The sequence below is a fragment of the Trichosurus vulpecula genome, chromosome 7 (genome assembly GCF_011100635.1).
Source record: "Trichosurus vulpecula isolate mTriVul1 chromosome 7, mTriVul1.pri, whole genome shotgun sequence".
NCBI lineage: Eukaryota > Metazoa > Chordata > Mammalia > Diprotodontia > Phalangeridae > Trichosurus > Trichosurus vulpecula.
The window spans coordinates 104440716-104464894 of record NC_050579.1 but is presented as its reverse complement, the minus strand read 5'-3'; the positions used below and the strand labels follow the sequence as shown (position 1 = coordinate 104464894).

The following is a 24179-nucleotide window of genomic DNA, read 5'->3' as shown; positions in this document are numbered from 1 at the left end:
GGATTCAAAGAAGCAAGAAATATTAAACACTAGTTTTTCTGGGCCACTCAAAGATTCATTGCTCTCAACAACCCAGAGTCAATTCTTAATTATTCAAGACATAGCTATACTTTATCAGAACTATCTTTCCCTTTTCCTTCTTCAATAGTAAAAGGCATCCAGATAGCACAATATATGCAGTGCTAGACTTGGAGTCATGCAGATCTGAGTGCATAATCTGGTCTCACATACTTAGAGTTGTGTGACCCTGGTCAAGTCATTTAATCTCTGTTTGCCTTAGTTTCCTTAGCAGTAAAATGGGGATAATAATACCATCTATTTCTCAGGATTGTTGTGAGGATCAAATGAGATATAGACTATAAAGCATTTTGCAGATCTTAAAGTGGTATATATGTATGTATATATGCATATATATACATATATATATATATATGAATGATAGTGATGATGATGATAACAATGAGGATGATGATGATGTTACTAAACAACATGGGCCAGAAAGAACTAAGTCAATTCTGCTACTATTAGCAGCTATGGTTATTTTTTTAAGTTGATTTTTTTTTGTTCAAGCTTAACTGACATTTCAGACTCAGCAGTCAATTTATTTTTTTCAGAGTGCCATTGATGCTTATCACCACACTTAATCAAAATGCACAAACTCACTTAAGTAATTTACCCTAGCCAGAACAGGACTTTCATTAGTAAAATGCTTTTGTTGTTTGAGAATCATGTTAGAGAATGATAAATGTTCAGGGCTTTTATTATTAACTGTAGAAAGCTCAATTTAAAATAAAATGCGAGATTGCAAGGATATATGAATTCTTCAGAGTGGCTACTCCCTTTACTGACACAATTCGATGAATTTAAAAAACGGCTGTTCAAAGTTACTTGGTCCAAAAATTCATCACCCTCCAGTCAACTTGGCAATGAATTTTTCTGAACTTGTGGGACCCCCGACAGTTGTCCAATCTATAACTAAGACCTTACTCAAAGCCACTCCATAACTGAGTAGGGACTGACAGGGCTTGCTTTCTGGTAGCATTGCCTTTAAGGGAACGTAGAGTCAACAAATGACCATGGTAAGGTTTTCAACAGAGCAAGACTTTGGGGGAAGCACCAGAATAAATAATTCCACAATAATTACAACCTTGATAAAACTTTATCATGAAGCCAAGACTTTTCCTCCATTTCATGAATTCACTTGACTAAGTGTTTACAGCCATTTTTATTTTACTGTATTAAAATATTTTCACAGTGTGGTTCAGTGAAAAGAGTGCTGGACTTGGAGTCGGAGGAGCTGGGTTTGATTCTTAGCTCCATCATTTACTAATGTGTGTCTCTGGACAAGTGATTTAACCATTCTAGGCCTCAGTTTCCTCATCAAAAATAAAATATTGTGTTAAACTAGGTGACCTCCAAGGCCCTTACCAGTTCCAAATCATAATCCTATAATTTAGGTATTTTTCCTTAATGTAATTGATAAAGTATTCAGTTTACTTATCTATTTGGAATGAAAACATTTAAGAGGTTCACTAATATGTTCATTAAATTGACTTCTCCTAAATTTTCAAACTGCAGTAAAAAAAAAAATAAAAGATTTATTTGTTCTAACTCATGCTTCTTTCTGCAGGATCACTGTGGATTACTATGGACAGTACCTTGGTCCTGTCTTTGATTGCTTTATACCGTTCTTGGAGATCCTGAAGTTCTAACTGTGTCACATAGTGTTCAGTCATTCCAGCACCCTTTAGCTCAATCGTCTCTAGCAAGCTGCTATGACTCAGTACTTCTTCATTCAATAACTGGAAAACACATGCAAAACAAACAAACAAAAAGACCACAAACCAATACGCAGGGAGTAACCACATGCACTGACTCATGTTAAAATTTCAATTAAAGTGTCTATTTGAAAAACACATTTTAATGAGTCAGTTAACAAATATTTGTTAAACATCTCTGGTACCATACTAGAGTAAGAAATATCAAAAATATCTAGCAAGATATAAAAGAGAGCTCATCTGACATTTTCATGATGGATAGTCCTCATACAACCATGAGAAAATAATACAGTATTTGGAAGAATAGCAAGAAATGTGGGCAAAGCATTGGATTTGAAATTTGTTGTGGTAAATGATGCTGACTGCTCCTTACACTCAAACCAGAAGTGGTGAAAAATTCCTTCAGAAACAACTCTGGGCTTCTCAAGCACTTACGTATATTTCTTGGCAGTGAGAAAGAATGGATATAATATAAGGGATATGAACAATGCTATTCTGGTAAACATTTAACAACTGGATCTCTGGGGGGGCAGGGGATGCATGCATAGCACATTTTAAAGTTGAATTTGCATTTTCTCCATCACCTTTTTAAAGTCTAGACAATTAATATAACAATGACTTGAAACTTATTTTTATATCATTTGCTGATTTCCAAGGCATAAATGCTCACACTGAAAATTTTTAAAAATTGGATACTTTGGGTCTGTAGATGCTGGCTCCCACACACCACTGGATATGATACAGGGTAAATGATTTACTTCATAACACATATCACATACATATATATATATATATGTATATACATATACATACACACATATATACATATGTGTATATGTTTGTATGTGTATATATATATATATATATGTATGTGTATATATCTATATATCTATATGCAAGAAAGCCAAATGGTGCCTATTCAAAAAACAGTCTTTTGGTGGTATAGTCTTCTTTTTATCTCCACTGCTAAATATATCAGATTTTTTCATGGTGATTCTGAACTTTAAATCAAATCTAAAAGATAACTATAATCCTGAAAAATATAGCATCATTTCTGTCAATGGTACTACTTCATCATCAGAGAAAATTAATTCCCCGAGAATATTAAATCTAAATATCACAGTGGAAAAATTAATGTGAAAATAATTTTACCATATTAAAAAAGGATAACTATTATGAGGAAGGATAATGCCACAAAACAAAAGAAGGTAGAAGTTTTTCTTTTAAAAAAATCATAAAGAAAAAATACAGAAAATATAGAAAAAATTAAGTCAAAATTTTAAAGGTAAATATAAAATGAATATTGTTTGGTAAATTATTTAGCTATTATGTGAAAGACATTCTGCCCCTACAGGATTATAAAAAGAAAATAACATGGATTCTTATCTTAAGGAGAATCATCAAAATAGAATGATTAGAGAAAAAGCACTTTTAATTTTTAAGTTTTCACTTGGTGGTTTTCACACATGGAGTGTGAAAGAATCTAATTCTTATTAATAAAAACACAACAACCTAAAATCAAGTTTTCAAAACTCTAATGATATCCCCAGATGTCAACTTCCCAAACATTTTAATATTTCTAATAGGGATTACAACTATATTTCAAAATGTTTTTAAATTTTAAATAAAATTAGGCACAAACCTTGGCTTTCCCAAGGGCAGTTGTTTTATCTCGAAGTTCTGCCCACTGCCTCTCACATTCATTTATACTAGCTTCTACACTGTCCATCCAACTGGAAAATTGTCGAACGTCATCTTGATAACTTGTCCATTTAGACAGAGCTCCTTCCAATTGACTAAAACAAAATTTAAAAATATATACGTAAAAATGCTAATAACTCCAAAGCAATATTGAAGTATGAGAAACAGAAGTAGGAAGGAAAGAAGGAAAGAAGGAAGGAAGGAAGGGTAAAAGAGAAGGGAGGAGAGAAGGAAGGGGAGAGAAAAAGAGAAAGGTAAAGAGGGAGGAAGAATGGATTGGTATAAAATGTAGGTCATATGATTGCAATCCTAATGACTTTAGAACATAATTCCTCTTACCTTTTACAACGGATGGCAGTAGACAAAAGAGAAGCCCACATGTCTTTAACAGTTTGTAATTGCTGCTGTATAGCAGAAACACCTTCTGGAGAGGTATTTTGTAGAACAGATTCTCCTCTGGTCAGTATCATTTTCATCTGGATCTCTTTTTCCTGCTTCGCAGAAAGTAGTGCCTAAAAAACAAAGGAACAATACTCTAGGGGAGAGGGAATAACCATTTACATAGCACCCACTATGTGCCAAGCACTATGCTAAGCACTTTAAAATGGCACCTCATTTGATCCTCACAACCAGGAAACTGGGCCAGATAAAATATAAGTGACTTGCCCACAATCCCCCGGCTCATAAGTGACTGAGGCCCACTTTGAACTGTGGTCTCTGTTTCCAGGCCCACTACTCTATCCATAGCACCTGCCACTGTACCAGCTAGTTCCCAGGAATATGTAATATGGCCTATAGTAAGGTCACTTGATAATTTCACCCCTTCATCCCTCTTCCCCCGCAAAAAACATCCAAAGAAACTCTAATTAGGTAACACACATCAATTAATTTGCATAACTGATAAAAAGTTATAAAGATTGCTCGTTTGGCACATTAAAATTTCTATTGAGATCAATCATTTGTACCCTAGGAATAATTAGGATTTTAGGGTTTAATTTAATTTAGAAAAGCAACTCATGGGAACCAAGATAGTGGAGTAGAGGCAGCAACCCAGTCAAACTGTCCTAACATTCTCTCCAAACAGTTTAAAAATAATGTACTAAATAGAATTCTGGACCGGCACAACTAACAAATGATCAGAGTGAGGCAATTTTCCAGCCCAAGATAACTTAGAAGGACAAAAGGAGAGGTCTGTGACACTGCGGTGGGGACTAGCCTACACTGGGCAACATGAGCAGTAGGCTTCAGAGGTGGCTGCAACAGCAGGAGCAGCATCCAAAGCTCTCAGCCCAGGGATGTTCCAGGACAAAGAAGAACAATAGCACTTGCAGCTTCAGGAGAGTAAGGGACCTGGTTCCAGGTTCCAGAAGAGTTCTAGTGTTTGTGCATGCAGAGAAGCATGGATCATTTCTAGGCAGGGACCAGAGCACAGACAAGGAGAGTAGTAACCACACCTCTCCCTGGATTGTACCACCTTGGAAGCATGGAAAACTTATAGACCCCAGAATGAGCTCTGAAAACAGCAACACAAAATAGCCTGAAGCTTGGGACATTGCCAGCCATCCCACCCCTCCCAGGTGAGAAGAGTCCAACTTAAAATAAATCTAAAAGTCAAGAAATAGGCTAAAAAAAACTATGACGGCAGGAAGAATCAAGGCACAAAGTCTGAAGAAGGCAACAACATGAAAACAACTACAAGCAAATCCTCAAAGAAAAAAAATGCATATTGGACATGAGCCTAACAAGAATTTCTGAAAGAGCTAAAGAAAGAGAGAGGAATGGTAGAGGAAAAATTAGGGAAAGAAATGAGAGTGATACAAGAACATTATGAAAGGAGAATTAGCAGCTTGGTTTAAAAAAAAAGGAGGCACAAAAATACTGAAGAAAACAACACCTTAAAATATAGAATTGGCCTAATGGTAAAAGAGGCAGAAAAATCCATTGAGAAAAGGACTCTTTAAAAAGCAAAATTGGCCAAATGGGAAAAGATGTGCAAAAACTCACTGAAGAAAATAATTCCTTAAAAATTAGAATTGGCCAAATGGAAGACAATGACTAAATGAGACATCAAGAGACAATAAACCAAAGTCAAAATAATGAAAAATTAAAAGAAAATGTGAAATATTTCATCAGAAAAACAACTGACTTAGAAAATAGATCACAGAGGGATAATTTAAGAATTAAAAGGCTTCCTGAAAGTCACGATCAGAAAAAGAACCTAGTCATCATATCAAGAAATTATACAGAAAGACTGCCCCAAAATCTTAGGTAAGTAAAAATTTAAAGAATCCACCCATCAGTTCCTGAAAGAGATCCAGAAATGATAACTCCTAGGAATATTGTAGCCAAATTCCAGAGCTCCCAGGTCAAGGAGAAAATATTGCAAGCAGTCAGAAAGAACCTATTCAAATATTATGGAATCATAGTCAGGATCACAAAAGATTCAGCAACTTCCAAGTTAAAGGAGTGGATAGCTTGGAATGTATTATTTTAGAAGGCAAAAGAGCTAGGATTACAGCCAAAAATAACCTACAAGCAAAACTGCATGTAATCCTTTAAGAGAAAAAAATAAATATTGGATGAAATAGAGAAGTTTCAAGCACTCCTGATGAGAAGACCAGCACTGAATAGAAAAATTTGACAAATACAAGACTCAAGAGAAGCACAAAAATTTAAACATGATGGAGAAATCACAAAGGACTTAATAAACCATTTATATCCCTATATAGGAATATGATACATATATCTCCACAAAATTTTATCATTATTAAAGTAGTTAGAAGGAATCTACATAGACAAAGGACACAGATGCAAGGTGATTATATTGGGATACTCTAAAAAAAATGGAGTGAGAAAGAGGGATGCACTGGGAAAAGGGGTAAGGGAGAGGAGAATGGAGAAAATTATCTCACAAGAAAGAAGTATGCAAGGAAAAGCTTTTACAGTGGAGGGGGAGTACAGGGCAATGCTTGAACCTTACTCTTATCAGAATTGGTTCAGAGAGAGAATGCACTCACACATATATCTACTTAGTAGGTGGAGCGCTAGGCCTGGAGTCAGGAAGACTTATATTCCTCATTTCAAATTTGGCCTCAGATACTTACTAGCTGTGTCACCCTAGGCAAGTCACTTAACCTTGTTTGCCTCAGTTTCCTAGCTATCAAATGAACTGGAGAAGGAAATGGCAAATCACCCTAGTGTCACTGCCAATAATACCCCAAATAGGGTCACACAGGGTCAAACATGACGGAAAATAACTAAACAACAACAACAACAAATTGGGTAGAAAAATCTATGTTATCCAGCAGAGAAGTAGGAGAGGAAGGAGATAAGAAAAGGGGGGAACAGGGTGCTAATAATTACACAGGTTTTAGACCATTTATGAATATTATCTGTTGATACTCTAAACATGACTTCCTAGTCCAGGAACCAAGCATGCCATACCAAAGATGGAACTAAATTATTATATTCTTGCTGTAAATGAAATTTTAATATAAAAGGAACTTGATTCTTTTTTACACTATTTTTTATTTGATTAAATATTTCCTAATTATATTTTTAAAAAATCTAACATTCACCTTAAATTTCAAGTTCTCAACATTTTTTTGCACAACAATACCACTCCTAATTTAGAATTTATACCAAGGTAGGGAACAAATCTCAAAGTTAGAAGGAAAAGTATGACAATGAAGCTTGTGAAAGAACCAATTAATGCAAAACATATATATTAGTTGGCGAACATGATAAATGTTTTACCCTATAGAATGTTTCATCAAAACATCTCTTTCAAATACATATGTTTCTATTTGTGGATGCTAGACTTTGAGCTCACATCTGGCTGTCATTGCAAATGCTGGCAGTGGATGAAAAAATATATTGGGTCAAATAATATGTAAATGTTTGTAAATTCCTATCCAGGGCCACAGACACAGGGATGTCTACAGATTTTCTACTTCAGCTCTCATTGTTCTTAAAGTCATAGGATAACATGATTTAGACCTGGAAGTAACTATAGAGACAATGTAGTCACAGGTTCACGGACCCTACTAATGTAGTCATAGGATCTTGGACGAGTTCAGCCCCCTCACTTTATGCATGAGGAAACTAAGGCCCAAGGAGGTCAAATGGCTTGGCCAAACTCACAGAAGAATTAAGTTGTGGGGACTAAATTGAACACAGCCTTCTAATTCAGAAGTCACTGCTCTTTCCACTACAATACACTCCTATTACAGATCAGAAAACTAAAGCCCCGAAGGTTAAATACCTTTCCATAGTCACCCACTACATGGTGGTAAACAACAGAGCTGGAATTTTAATTTAATTTTAATTTAATCTAACACTTTATTTCAAATAATACCACAAGTAAGCTATCCCAGAAGAAAAATGGAGACAAATATTTCTAGGGAAATAGATTGCTCAAACTCTGCAAGAATGCCTACCTCCAGCTTTAGCATTCTGCTATCCAGGACACTTTTGTCAGAAGTTGGCTGACAGTAGGATTCTAGCATATGAACTGCATCTGCCATCCAATCTTGTAGCTCTTTAATCCCGAGGGAGAACTGGTTGTGTTCAGCTACAATCCTGTCCAGCCGTGAAACTTTCTCCTGAAATTCAGAAAAGACTTTCAGCTTCCATTGGAATTTCATACCTTAAATATGCAAGGTATACTAAATAACAGTCTGAAAATATTGAAAAGAAATAGTTCTGTGGGCTACATAAAAGAAAGGTAATAATATTTACAGGTAGAAATTTATGGGCTTTGAGAGTTTTTTGGTTATTGTACGGCTACATTATACACCAAGTTAAATACCAAGAGCAATTTGGAAAATATGCAAATAAACTATTCTAATACAATCTTAAGAACAACAAACCCCCCGCCCATTAACAGTCCCATCCCATGCTTTATTCACTAGCTTTGGACAATGATAAAAGTTGTTCATAATTAATAGGTACTACTCTGTTACTCCCTATTTTTTGCATTTGTATTTCATTTTGGCCTTTTTCTGGAAGACTAATAGTTGTATCTTAATTTGCATATTGTCAAATTCATGCAAGTCAGAGCCCTCTAGCAATTCACTTATATGTAATGTAGTTATATTCTCATATTAAGTAAATTAAGGATGCAAATGCAACTATACTTTATTGGCCATTTACTTGCTATAGGGAATTTCTCAGAGGAAACCTTTTCTATTAATGCAGACCTACTACAATTCTACAACTTAGAGCCTTAGTGAATCATCGGGGGCCTTAAAGATTAAGGGACTTGTTTAAGGTGAAATTGACAGCATGCATCAAAGGTAAGAGTTGATTGCTGCATTTTTCAGTCAAGACTCTTCATCAAGACTGTCCTCTCTGCCTTGCTGCTTTTCACTTCATGTTGTAAATCGTAATTAATAATTTCTCTAACACAATGTGGTGTTTAATATGCATCTTTTAAACAGCTTTATGCCAAGGTGAGCTGTTTCAATTTTACTTGGCATCCTGATTTATAGACGCATTATTCAAAAAAAAAAGGATCTTCCTTTGCAATGTTCCTGTTTCATTATAATTTGAGAAAGTTGGAAAATAACTTCCTTCCAGACCAATTCTGTAGTTATTACCCTGAGGACTCCCATCTGCTTCCTACAGAGAAGACTGTGATACAGATGATTCCACATTAAATATGAGAAATGTCTGACCTAAATATGACCAAACTGAACTGCTAAAGCTGTTCTGTGATGGCATCAGTGGAGGTTAGGTAGTAGAGAAGAGCCACAGGGCTGGGAGCTATCACACCAGATACGGTTGATTCTCCTGAATTATACTACAGTTCCAGGTTACAATGGTTTAAATGATATTGGGCTTAAAATTTATGAGCTAGGACTGCCCTACAAAGCCAATTCAGACTCGAGATTTTTCAACCAAAGCATCCAAAGTATTAAATTCAGTGCTGGTTAATTGGTTGGGCCTTTGTTCTAATGCTGAACTACAGTTATCTAATGTGTCATGTCAGTATAATTTGAAAGCAGTACATGAGATATTATTATTATTGTTGTTACTGACAACTTAGGAAAAGCACTAAACCCCAATATCATAGTGGAATGATTTAGGAAAAATATATAGCTTAAAGCATTTGGGTTTTGAGTGACAAAATTAGATGACATTTTGGGTTAGGAAATTGGGAGGGTTTTGAAGTGACCTAGATGCCTTACAATAACTAAGTCAATGTGGTAGCAACGTCATTGACATTTCAAAACGTTATATAAATGTGAGTTATTATTAACTATTACATAGATTCAATTATTGTAAAGCATTTAGGATAAGGACAGTTTTTAAAATGTCTCATCTAATTTTACCTCCTTAAGACTAAAATGCTTTAAAGTATGTTTTCCTAAAGTGATCCCTTTTTCAGACATACTGGGGCAGGGGAAGAGGAAATGAAATTTTCCCCATATATTCATGATCTGTGCTTTTAAAACCAAAGTTTTCTTCCACAGAATTTGCTTTTAAGCTAGAATACTTTTACAATTAAGTAGCAGAGGTGGCACAGCAAATAGCCTGCTTGACTTGGAATCGGAAAGACCTGAATTCAAATGTGGCCTCAGACACTCAATAGCTCTCTGGCCTTGGATAAGTCACCTAACTTCTGCCTCAATTTCCTCAATGGTAAAATAGGGATAATAAATAGCTCGTCCCAGGGTTGTTGTGAGGATCAAATAAGATAAGAAGTATAAAATGCTTCAAACAGTACCTGGCACCCAGTAAGCGCTATATAAATGTTACCTATTACTGGTATCATTACTACTACTACTACTACTACTACTACTACTACTACTACTACTACTACTACTACTACCACCACTACTTAACTTCTTTCTGCCTACGTTTCCTTATCTGTAAAATGAGGATAATAATAGCTCCTACCTCCCAACGTTGTTGTGAGGATCTAATAAGATGATAATTGTAGAGCATTTAGCAAAGTATCTGACACATAGTAAGTACTATATGTGTTAGTTATTATTATTGTTGTTACTTAACCGCTGTCTGCCTCAGTTTCCTCATCTGTAAAATGGGGGAAAATGATAGCACCTGCCTCCCGTGTTTGTCTTGAGGATTAAATGAGATAACTCTAAAGTGCTTAGTACAGTGCCTGACACATAGTAAGTACTATATAAATCCTACCTATTTTTGTTACTACTTAACCTATATCTGCCTCAGTTTCCTCATTTGGCAAAATGAGGATAACGAGAGCACCTGCCTCCCATGGTTGTTGTGAGGATTAAACAAGATAATAATTGTAAAGCGCTTCCTTAGCACAGCACCTGACACACAGTAAGCGCCACATCAATGCTAGCTGTAATTATTCTAGGAAATCTCCCTTGTCCCTTGGAGATAAGCCACGGTTAAGGCGTTGCAGCTGAAACAGCTGGCACATGAGGTGGGAAAATCACACTTAACGAGTCCTTTTCTCCACACTCCGTGGGCAGCATTGGGATGCACGGTGAATAGACTGGACACACGGCATGACACAGCAGCGGGACGGGAGACCACGTTCTAACCCTGATATATACATATACAGATTTTTAACCCGTTATGCTTTTCATTTCAGTAACATTGACATAGCCCACGTGAAGGTGCACACACCCGCATCCGTTACCTTTGTTAAATTGCTCAGTGCTAGGTACTGAGAAGACAGCTGAGACACTCTGTGCGTAAAGTTTTTGCCGGCAGCTTGTTCTCCCCACAGCTGCTGAGCTTTTTCTTTGAGCCTGGTGAGCTGAGGCTCATGGCAGTTTATTTCCTCAAGGACAGACTGTAAAGCACAAGCAAGTTTACTATTAAGGGGTTGGGGGAAAAAGCATGCCACAGACAGAGCTTTGGCCCAAATAGCAGAAATCAACACTAGCAAGCAACAAGTGAATCCTACAGGTCATATGATTTTTTCAAGGTTACCTGGAGTACAGTAGAAAAGGAAGAAAATAAACTTAAGAAATTCTCAGGGCCAAGTCAGGAGACATAAAACTTTTTTTTTTTAGAATTGAAGAAACAAATTTATCCTAAGAATGGCTAAACTGAAACAACAGACCTCCACCAGGCTCAGCATGCACTATATATGCCTTGTGGTACCCTAAAGACAAAATGGATCATAGGGTCTTGTCACCTGAAGCTTCTGCTGTTCTCTCCTCTTTGCAGGCAGATCGTGTAGTCGACTGCTGCTTTCTCGTACCATCTTCTCAGTTTTGTTCAGCCAGTTCTGCACTGGCTCCGCACTCACTTCAAAGTCCTTCATTTGGACCTTTAGGTTCTGCAAAGAGAGTAGATCACTATGAAGACAGCCCTTCAAAATGTTTCATGTTTTCCTGCTGCTTCGAGGACAAAGTCAAAATTCCTTCACCTAGCTTTGAAGGACTTTCACAATCCAGGCCCAAGCCGTCTTCCCACCTATACATCCTACTATTAAACATCAGGAACCATATGCCCAACATCTGGGCCCTGAAAATACCCCGAGTTTGTTTGCCTATAATGATTCCCTCCAGATATAATATCTTCCTTCTCTCCATCTCCAGAGTATCTTTCAAGGCCTACTAATAATCTAGCCTTCTTTATGACCCTGTCTATGACCATGTAAGCTTATAATTCTGGAATCTTGAACTATATGATAATAGTAAGCTTTCTCTTACAACTTCACTCATTTTATTACAGAATGTCAGAGGGATAGTAGAGTCCAGTTCACTCAGTACCCAGAAAAAAAAAATGAGGATCAGAGAACTGAAGTAATTTTCTCAAAGTCTCATAAGAAGCTCCTGTTGGATCTGGGATTAGAAACCACACTGCTGTCTCCCTAGACCTATGTGCTTTCTGTTACATAACACTGCCTCCCTTATCAAATACTCTATTGTATTATTAGTTTTCTTTATCTATATTAGCTTTCTAAGGAAACTATAAAATCAATGAGAGCTAACTTCCTTTTTATCTATCAGTGCTTAGTGTTTCTTAAATCCCTCTTTACCCTCCCAATATTTTACATATTGTAATATTTTACATATAGTAGTTGCTCAATATGTTTTCATTGGGAATTAATTTGTAGAACAAATTGGTACTTTATTTTTATAAGAATTTGTGCTACATATATGACATCTATTTATCATATATATGTATGTATGTATCATTTATCATTTAAATCATATTATTTATATGGCATGGTAGATAGCTAGCCAAGTCCTAGCACTGACACAGATTGGTTGGCTATGTGACCCTGGGTAAGTCACATAACTTTTCCATGCTGTGAGATGATTAAGTTGCAGACAAGGTACCAACTTGCCTTTATGGAAGGAGTTTCTTCACTCAAGTCACAGATCTACTCCACATATACAAATATATTATATTTGTACTTATTTATAATGTATATGAATACTATCAAGTAAGATTTTTTTCAACATCTTTAGATATACAATTTACAGAAATTAAAGTTAAATTTTATCAAGTCTTATACAGAATTCCCTCCACCCCCACCCCCTAATACTTTAGCAATGGTGCCATCCTCCATAGGCTACTGTTTGTAGCTATTTTTAAAAAGTTACAGCACTCATGGTGTTTCAGAATGTAGCTTTGTTACATAGAGTTTCCTTACGTTTAAGACCTGACTCTCTTCTTTGGATCCAGAGTTAATATGACAGCCTCCTAGACATGATATAAAGGGGATTGGCTTCTCCTTCCTTAGGAGTTAGCTAACTTAAACTAAATTTAAACAATGGCTGTTTTTGTCTCTCTATGCTACCTAACGGCTTCAAAATGATGGATCACTTCTTCATATTGTATGGTCCTCATGGAATTCTCATTAGGTGCAGTTAGGAGTGCTGGATCCTGATTCTGCCACTTAACAGTGGGATAAGAAATCATTTCCCCTCTACTGGCATCAGCTTCCTCCCCTGTTAAATTGGAGCATTAGACCAACTAATCTCTAAGGTCCTTTCTTTAAGGGACAGACTATAGTTGTACAAGGTAATACACTACAGTCCTATGATGTCTAAAGTAATGGGTTCTGGAATACCTGTTACTACTTTGCACTAAGCTCAGGGCTGTTACTTTGTCTTTGTAATCATTCTGAGCATTGTATCCAGAAGAATCCAAAGCTGTGAACTAGAGATAATAATATTTTTATCTCACAGGAATATGGAGTATCAAATGAGATTAAGGATGTAGAAGTGCCTCTCAAAGGTAAAAGTTCTACCCCCGGACAAGATGTGGTTATTACTTCTTTGGGAGTGGAAGAAATCAGACAGCTCAGCCATTAAGCATCTATCTTCCTGTCACACGCTGACCTAGACAGTAACAGGAAAGGGCAGACCATCATTGTAGGCAGGGGTGTGGCTCCGCTAGAGGGGAAGAGTAGTGAGTAGCATTGTGCATCAGAAGCAAAACTGAGTTCTTGATACTAAGACAACTACCTGCCTTCTAAGTCTAGGACTGCTTATATCTTTCCTGGAGTGAAGGCTGATTTCCAGGTGGATGGCCCTTGTTCTATAGGTAGAAATGAATGATGCTTTTTCTGACTGGAGTAATAATTACAACAATTGCTTCGAACCATCAAGAATCTATGTTTCCAATGGATAAGCACATCTTCTACTGATATAGATTGTAACCTCTCTACAAAATATTAAATGATATTCATGAGTTGATGTGATCTCTCCACTCTGCCCCACCTCCCCTTCCCGCCCTCCAAAAAAAAAAGAATGCATCATTAGGTGGCTAATGTTCTGGTCATGAGTTTCTCCAATCTTAGCTATGCTGATCCTTAAAGAATAGACTAGAACTAGTACTAGTAATGACTACTACTAAAACAATAGCTCATAATTACATTATGTTTCAAAAACCCTGTGAGACAAATAGTCCAAGCATTATTGCTCTCACTTTACTGCTGAGGAAATTGAAGTTCAGAGAACTTTAAGTGTCTTGCCCATGTTCACACAAGTAGTAAGCAGAAGAATGTAAGCTTGGACTTAGGTCCTGATTTGAGTCCAGTGCGCTATCCCCAAGACAATGCAGTTTCTCAGAGGAACACAAATGAGATAGCACAGACAGGTAATTCCTGGACTTGCCCCAGAAAATGAGCACTAGGGCATAACATTTTTAAGCCAGAAGTAAGTGTGACCCCTGTTTCAGGCACTGATAATTGCACTGACAATTAAGTACCACAGTCTAGTAAATGCAGACAATTTCCATAAGAAAAGTTACACAATTAAAGTAATAGCCTTTCATTTTTTCTACATTTTTAATGTATAAAATGTTTTAGCATCATTTATAGTTTCTGATATTGATCAAATGGCATGAATCCAATAGACATGTACTAAACCACAACTTCACCCCTTTAAAGTTTCTCATAAAATGTACATAACCGATGAATTTAGAAGAAAAAGTTGTCTTGTTATTGTGTGACCCATTTTATTAAAACACTGAGCAACATGCTGCCTCAAGTTTAAATCTCTCTCTCTGCCTCTGTCTCTCTGTCTCTCTCTCTCTCTCTCTCACACACACACACACCTCCCTCTCTGTCTCTGTATGTATATATGTGTGTATGTATATATATATATGTGTGTGTGTGTGTATTTCTATATCTATATCTTTATGTATCTACGTGTATACATGCCCTCCCCACCACACACATTCTTGATGCATGTCTACTTTCCTCAGATCCACTGGTAGATAAATTTTCATATCTATTAATCAAAATATAAATCTGACCCTCAGTGTTTTCTTGTTTTATCCCAGATATGTCAAGATTCCTGAATCAAAGATCAACATTTCATAGGAAGTGTGTTTCAAATGAAACACTACACAATGTAATTTAAATTCTCATCTTATTGTTCCTATTGGGATGGGATATAATAACTGTAATACAAGGTATTCATGCAGCTACAATTCACTTTTCTGATAAGGCTTATAAACTTCCAGTCCTAGGATTTGTATGAGTTATTGGACAGTTTTCAGTGAGGGATAACGACTGAAAATTATGGACAGAACAATTTAGATCACTACGCATGTGGTTTTACCAAAAAAAGAAAAAGAAATCAAGAAAGTTTCCGTCAGATCGGTCCCGTACCTCCAGGGCAGACTCCTTTTGACAGAGGTTGGAGTAAAAGCCTTTCCAGTCATCCTTTGCAGTGACAACTTTGTCGTGGACAGATTTAGCCTTCTCTTTTGTGATAAGAGCACTCACAAGTTCTCCTTTGGATGTAACCATGTTTAGCTTGTGCTGCCCATTTTCACTTTCTGATAAAAATTCCTAGAAAGAAAACGAATTAATCATAATGAAATGACATTTAAAACAACAATAATGTGGATTTTCTATTTAACTTCCAGTCAAATCCAACAAAATTTGACAAACTCTTTTTAGTTCAGATGTCCTATTACCTAAAGCACCCACCTCACAGTGTTGTTGTGAGGATCAAATGAACTAAAAGTTTGTAAAAATGCTTAGCACAGTACCTGGTACACAGCAGGTGCTTAAAACAAGCTAGGCAGTGCAGTGGATAGAGTCCTGCACCTGAACTCAAGAAGACCAGAGTTCAAATCCAGCCTCAGACAATTACCAGATTTGTGAATCTGGGTAAATCACTTAACTTTTTTGCCTCAGCTTTCTATCTATAAAATAGGATAATAATAATAACACCTACCTCCTAGGATCAAATGAAATATCATTGTAAAGAGCTTAGCACGATGCCTGGCACACAGTAGATGCTATAATGTTGTTGATGATGATGATGATGATGATATGTTTATTCCTTTTCCCTCCCTTATGTTGCCATACTCTGAGGTTGGTATCCATAAAAAAGTTAGCATTTCTATAGCACTCTAAGATTTGCAAAGTATTACATGTGAGGTGCTCTTATTATCTCCATTTTACAGATAAAGAAATTAAGATGCAGAGCGGTTAAGTGACTTGTCCAGGGTCACACAGCTTAAAAATATCCAAGGTAGGACTTGAACTCAGGTTTTTCCTACTCCAAGTCCAGGACTCTACGCACTACATACTGTCTTGGCAGGATTGCTACAAAGTTTTGTTTAAAATGAAAGATTATACCTAAGTAAAATGTTTGTGAAGGTACTACTTTGATGAAAGTCTGCACACAACTCTCCCTTTCTGCCCAACTCAGATAAAAATGTGTACATTTTTGTATGTAGACTAGCTTCTTTTTAAATTCACTCTTAGGCCTTTCAATCAGGACTTGTTTCTTTTCTTTTCTTTTCTTTTTAAATCAGGACTTATTGCTAAGATTCATGTCTTCCAGGAGCAGGTAATATGTAATTTACAACAAATACTAGATATGGATTTATATATTCAGCACAGCTGAATAGCAAGTTACCTGTATTTTCTGCAAACTTGTTGATACTTCAGTAATGCTTTGAGGCACATCAAAACATTTGGCTGTAGTGATTTTTGCATTGACTAGCCACTGTTGGAAATCCCGGAAGGCTTTTTGGAATCGTTGCTGTAAAATCTGCTCCTTATTCTGACAATCCTTAGATACTTGCAAACAAAGACTAAACAAATCATTCCGGAGAGCAAAATAAAAGGTGAAAATAAAGAAGGTTAAAATTATGCTTGGGAAATACACACTTTCAAAATTTATGACCACCCCCCACCTCAAATTATTTGCCTTAAATTGAATCAGCAAGAGAGCGGGTTAAAGCTAGAAGGAACCTTAAGAAAAAAATCACAGAACCATAGAGATGGATCCATCAAAAATGGAAGAAAACTTATAGATTATAAATAGTCTCATTTTACCAATGAAAAAATTGAAACCCAAAGTATGGTGACTTGTCCAAGATCATACATCTATGGCAAAGCTGAATTAGACAAAACCAGCTCTCCTGAATTCTAGTCTAGAGTTCTTTCCACTATATGATCCTGGCTCCCTAAATAGTTCATATCCATTTTGTATTAAATTTATGAATACAAAATACTGAAAAAATCTCTATTGATGAATTAGTGGGAAACATCATAGAAACATAAAGTCAACCTGCATGTCTATTCCTACTTCCCTTTTTGTTAGGACTTGCAGAAAATAAAGAAGTATAAACCATTATCACTAGAAAATAAGAACATAATAAAACCATTAGATAATAACTAAAAGGCAAATCTGCACAATATTGACTGTAACTAAAAGAGTAGTTCAGAGATGGAGATATGGGTATGAATAGTTGATCTGGCTAAGTCAAATACACACTTATACATGTATAAATAGGCTTACCTGTTGTACTCTTTAATTAAACCAGAAACTTTTCCACTGTAAGTACTAAGGTCTTTAGAAAATCTACAAAGATCATTTAACTGAGATTTGAGCTCCTCAGTCAAGGGTTCTGCTTTCCCCAGTGCATCCAATATTTCCTGTTGGGCAATAAAATAGTAACAATCATTTTAGTGATATTATTTCCATCTTTTAAAAAATTCAGCCCATTTTTGTTGTCTCTCTGTATTACTGAGGGAGAAGGAGGGATTAAACATAATGGGAGTAACTGAAAACTAAAGATTAATCAAAATCGATAATCCAACACTCTCCTTGGCTATTACCTATGCTGGTAAGCAGCAATAGCATCATACCCATTTGAGACTTTCTTTTCTTGTATGACCTAGCAGTACACTACTATGATCACTATGAGTAATAAAATAAGATTCAATGAGAAAGGGGAAGGATAAAAAGTGCCCAATACTCTAAGTGTGCTATGACCACAGAATAAAGTTATGTTACACTGGAAGGCTTGTTAACACTAAAAAATAAAGGAATGATTTAAACTGAAAGAACCATATCTCCAGATTAAAAAAGAAAAAAGCAAGACAACAACAAAATAACAAATATAAGAAAAAACTTTAAAAAGCAATGACTTGACAACTCATGTAGTATACTTTTATATTCATGTTTAAGAATTTCCTATACACAAGTTGGACTAAGACGATCTTAGATGATAGATTTTTATAGTGTTTATACCAAAAGGGCAGGACACATCTATGATTTCACTAACGCAGAGAATTTCCGGATGAGGAAGCTCCTTCTCCCAATATAAGTCCGCACTTTCCCTACGACTTATTGTCTTAGAGAAGGTGGTGCAATTACATGGAGAAGTTAAGTGACTTATACAGGGTCATACTACCTGTATATATTAGAAGTTAACTGGGTTCTTGGCTCCAGGCCAGCTCTCTAACTATTGCAAAATGCTTCCCTCATGTATATCAATAAAAACACAAACCTCTGCTTTGAGGGCAATGAACTTACAGTTTTAAAATTGTCATCTTATTTTTTCTCCTTTTCTCATTAGCAGATCAACTTAATGCAGCTATAATGTACAGTTATCCCTTTTACATCATGACTTTCCCCATTGTGGTTTCAGTATATCACAGATTGGCATAAAAAATTAAATAGGAATTTTGGGGGAGTTTTGCAGAAGACGAATGCAACACGCAAAGGCCAGGAGACAACACAGAGCCTATTACAATATACTTTACCCAAATTTTAAAATAAAGTACTATAAACACCCCATAAAAGAAAAATGAAAAATTCAGCCTTCTCTGGTCCTAAGGGAGGGCCAAAAAATTTTACACGGATTTTCCATATTGTGGGGGGCACCATACCTCTAATCCCTGTAATGTGGAAGGGATAACTGTACAACATTTTGAAAAATTTATAAAGCCAAAGAGATCTTTTGATTATTATTAATTTGGCTGTACATAAGTATTGCATTATTGTTCCATATTGTTAACATATCTTTGGCTAGAGTCTAAGAACTCAGGAGAGGCAATTTTTAACAGGCAACTAATATTTGACACACTATTTACTGAATAAATATCTCTCTAGTTAAGCAGAAAATATCTAAGGAGCTTCCCACAAATATACAATGTATGAATTAATTATAAATGACCTTTTCCTCCACTCATGGTATATAGATTTACTGCTAGGATATATATTATTGTATATATAGAATATACATTTATCATGCCCAGCCCCATCATTTTGGTAATAAGGAAAGTTAGGACCAGAGAAGTCATGGGATTTGGCTGAGGTCACACAGGTTGAAAGTAGCAGAACTGGGGTTCAAACCTGTGTCCTGACTCTAACCCCAAAACTCTACTGCACTATGAGGCAAAATGTAGCATATTGCTGGAATAAGACATCACTAATTCAGAAGAATTAGGTGTAGGGAGAAACTGACAATATATTCTCAAGTACATGATAGGATGCTTTAAAATGTGGTTTTACTATGTTATTAATAAAATGCTTATTGATGGATTGATTGAAGTATGTTTTACATGGGAAATTAGGTAAACTATTCACATAATTTAAAAAGCATATATTATATGACATTGCTTTACAAACTTAAAGTCTTTTCATTCACAAGAATTACGGATTAAAGTAGATGTTAAAGGCATAGTCTATATGGAATATTTCTTTCTTCTTTATACTTAATTTTTCAAGATCTGGGTTGGTTTCAGAAAATGACTAATTTTAAACTCATTCTTCTTACATAACCTGATTAAGACCCTGACAATCTACATTAGAAGAAATCCTCTAATTTTTTCAGGAAAAAAAATAAAAACTTTTTTTTCACATTCTCAAAACAGGATATGAGGAAATCACTCATGTCTGCAAGTAATTCAGAACAGTAAATGCCACAGGAACTTTATTTAACGGGGAGATCATAAGTAAAATATTGACATAAGTTACAACTAAAACGACACAAAATCGAGGATGCACTGTTACTTATTGACTGGTGATATCAATGGCAAGCAACATCACGGTTTCATGATAAGAACACAGGACCTAGAGGAAGGTTACCTGAATTGAAATAATGATGCTGACTTCCTAATGATGATACTTTGGGGCAATCATTTACCTTCTAGCAACTAAAGTTCACTTCTACTTCTTAGAATACCTCAATTTCTTCAAGAGTCAGGTTAAACACTGCCTTCTCCATGAAGTCTTTCCTGATTCCCCTGCTCAACAGGAGCCATCTGCCTTCCCTTCCAAACTACCTTGTATTTATTCTGCATATATACATATGTGTGTGTCTTCTGCCCTGCCCCTAGCCTGCTACAGTGCTTACCACATAGGAGGTACTAAAGACATGTTTGTTCATTAACTGAAGCTCAGTTTTCTTAATCTGTAAAACAGGTGTAATAATATATGAACTACCTACTTTACAAGCTTGTGGCAAAGAGCTCTGTAAACCCTGAGGCTCCATATTAAGCTACTGCCAAAATATAAAGCATTTTAATATTTCATTTTACAAATATTGTGCCAGATTAGTCCTAAAATGTATCTCTATAGTAATGGTTTATTTATGGCATTACCAAATTATATTTATTTATTAAAATATTAACAGAAGCATTCAGCAGTTGTTAAAAGTCATCAGTAATGCAAATATGTCTTTAAAATGCAATGGCCAAGTTTTAGGAGAGTCTTTTATATATACACAGATACATACATACACATATATGGAGATATTATACATGTATATGTACACACATATGAGTATGTGTGTGTTTGTGTGTAAAGACAGCATTATTTTACCAACCACCGTAAAATAAGGGGGATAGGAGCATTAGCCACTTTCTCCTGAGGAAAGGAAAAGCTAGCAAAATTCTGGGATTAGTGTTATGGTTAGTCATAATTCCCAGGACATTTCTACATAAGTACATAAGAAATCCATTCTTTCCAAGATTCATTAAAAATTTATGGTAGCTCAAAACTTGTACACATTCTCCAATACAATACTTTCATCAATAACCCTGCGAGTAACACTGGGAGACGCAATACAATACTTTAAGCATTTATGTTTATTTTTAAATGGAAATCAGCAGTTATTGAAACGAGCATGTAAATTAAATAAAACTCAAAGAATATAAACATATTGTATCCATGTATCAATGCCAAGAACATAACACCGGTGAAATCATGGACACATTGATTCATCAAAGCAAAAAAAAATTTTCACTTTGTAGCAGAATTAAAGGCTGATAATCCATGCCAACATTCAAATGTTGACTCACTGAGAGGGAAACTTGGGATGACAAAAAAGTAAATTATTTTCCTAAGAAGAAATCAAGTATATTGAGCAGAAGTGGAAACATGGTAATTGTGTCTTTCAACTAATAAAGGACAGATGGCATATAAAACGAGCATAGGAATAAACCTTATATAAATGAAAAGTCATTTAGAAATTTTATTTGAACTATTATATTCATATTTATAAGTATGTTTTAGTTGAGAGCTTGGCAGTATCAATAAAGACTACTCTATTAAACATACAACCCATTAAATACATACTATACAAGGAATCAAAAACTATACTGATAAAATTTAAACATATACTACAGGGACAAAATGTTTGCTTATTTCATTTTTAAGTATGACTTTTCAACATAAGGCTACTTAATGGTTCCTTTAAAATGTAATTAAAATGAACATTTATAACTTAGAATTTTATTTTCAAATTGTCTTTTCTGCCTACCAACTTCCTTTAAAAAATAATTCAGACTCAGTTATTTCAGCTTGAAATGTCTTTACATGAAAGTGCAGAACAGATTAAAGACTAGTTCTCTCTGTATTCTTTTGTACTCTTAAAGGTCAGTCTTTGTTATTGTACTGACCATGAAGGATATCACTCTATAGTAGTTTTAGCAGTAATGTCTGTATAAAAGCAATTAATTCTTAAAGACTAATGGCAATTTAAGTATGAGTGAATCCTTTTAAGATTTTTATTCCAAGGTTAGATAGAATTTTCTTATCTTCCCAAAGATTGATGCTAGTTAATTGACTTAAACCTGATCAAATGTAGCAGAAAGCAGATATTAAACGAAGTGATTTTTCCATGTTAAGTGTATATTAACATTGACTATTTATGGCATTAGAATTTCCTTAGTCTTCTCTGACTGATAAGCCTTAAGGCCCTTAAAATCTGAATGACAAAAAGGGTCTGAAAGAAAGAAGAAAGCCAAGAGCCACTTAAAAAAAAAAAGGAACCAGAAGGAGTTACTTAGGAAGTCTCATTTAGTAGCCAGAAAGTAAAATGTTCTAGATGAATTAATCCTCAGTTGGAGAAGGAAGAGAAGGAAGAGGAGGTATACTTTTAACAACACTAATAATCTATATTTATAAAATTCTTTATGATTAAACCTTTTCCCCCAAAAATAAAACTAGAAACATGCCTTTCCTCTCTGACAATATCTGAAGTAGATCTAACAGAAATGGAAACACAGAAGTTTCCTTAGGCTTCCTTATAAGGAGAGCTATGATTCATAAGTACACCAAACGGCACATTTCAATTTCACAGAATCTACTTAGTAGTAAAACAAAATGGAGAAAGGAAAGGATGGTTAATGTTCATTTTTTAAAAATTCAATATCCCTTTTACTGTTTTCTCTTTCAACCCAAACAAATGGCCAGTAAAGCAAAACAGGAGACCAACACACACACATACACACACACACACATACACATGGACACGCACACATACACATACTCCCACAAACATGCAGGGAGAGAAAGAATAGGAACGAAACAGGATTTCTATTAAGAGAATAATTCAATTACAGCTGTCAAAAAGCACATATAGGACACTTAGCAGGGCAATCACTCTGCATTATCTCTAAAAGAATCCAATTGTCTATTCTGTGTTGTAATTCAGTACTCTATCACTCTAAATTAAGTAGCTAGTAAAACACGGGCACGTACACACACACACACACACACACACACACACACACGCACGCACAGCTTATGACCATTAGTCTATTTATGCCTCCACAGAGGCCATTTTTTTTTTTTAGTATCTAAATGATCAAACATATTACAACCTCCCACCACAGGGAAAAAGTAACTTGTTTTCATTATCAATAAACTTTCCACATGATATTTGATGCCTCTAAGAATAACTTCTTTTAAAATAAAGTCCCAAAGTCTTAGCGCACTTTTGTGTTTCAACAGTGTAAAACTCCAAAGTGTCTAAGATTCTAGACTTTAAACTGCACCAATACTTTTGGGACACCACATATAAACTGATTTGGCTTGGCATCCAAATGTTTTGTTCCCACAAAGTCTGATATTTTAATTTCTCTGCTAGCAAATATCATTTGTAGCCTAGGAGAACTTAACCCATTTGTAACATAACCAGTAAATGGCAAAACCTACTTTTTCTTGGTGCCAGCAATCCACTATTTCTTGGTCTGTATTCTTCCCTTCCAAAAGAGCTATTTGCTGAGACCAGGTTTCCAGAAGGGTAGTGAAATGCTCCAGGGCCTGCTCCAGCTGGGCCACTTGGGCTGTGAACTCCTGCTCCGATAGGGCCATTTGGCTAACGAGATTCTCCAAGCAGTCCTGTGTTTGGAAGACGCTGTCTTCCCACTGCTTCCAGTCGGAGCGAAGGGCCTGCATCTCTGTGTCCATAAGTTCACACCCACTGGCAGCTGTGCTCTGTTTCACTGCAGGAGCCAGCAACTCCACTCTGTTTAGGCGGCTTGCACCAATCTGTCTGGAATCTATCAACTCCTGTAATGGAATATTGCCATGGTAACCAAGAAGGCTCTGATTCACTTTGGCTGAACGTTTCTAAATTGGTGCATGGAAAGACCCCCATCCTGCTAGGAACTTCTAGCAAGTGTATCACAGGGAACGGGAAGCATTTTATCCACCCACCAACCCCACACACCCCCCCTTAAATTATAGTAGG

The 24179-nt window shown here is 35.8% G+C and overlaps 1 protein-coding gene across 1 annotated transcript in view; it reads right to left on the bottom strand.

Moving 5' to 3' along the window:
• Positions 1–24179, bottom strand: part of SYNE1 (spectrin repeat containing nuclear envelope protein 1) — a 593153-nt gene that overhangs the window by 241437 nt on the left and 327537 nt on the right. The window contains exons 54-63 of the mRNA XM_036766002.1: positions 23642–23998; positions 17711–17847; positions 16823–17000; positions 15559–15741; positions 11620–11763; positions 11116–11271; positions 7919–8083; positions 3819–3991; positions 3421–3574; positions 1659–1802 (exon numbers count right to left, since the gene is read on the bottom strand). Coding sequence (XP_036621897.1) covers positions 1659–1802; positions 3421–3574; positions 3819–3991; positions 7919–8083; positions 11116–11271; positions 11620–11763; positions 15559–15741; positions 16823–17000; positions 17711–17847; positions 23642–23998 — 1791 coding nt within the window. The remainder of the gene's footprint in view (positions 1–1658; positions 1803–3420; positions 3575–3818; positions 3992–7918; positions 8084–11115; positions 11272–11619; positions 11764–15558; positions 15742–16822; positions 17001–17710; positions 17848–23641; positions 23999–24179) is intronic.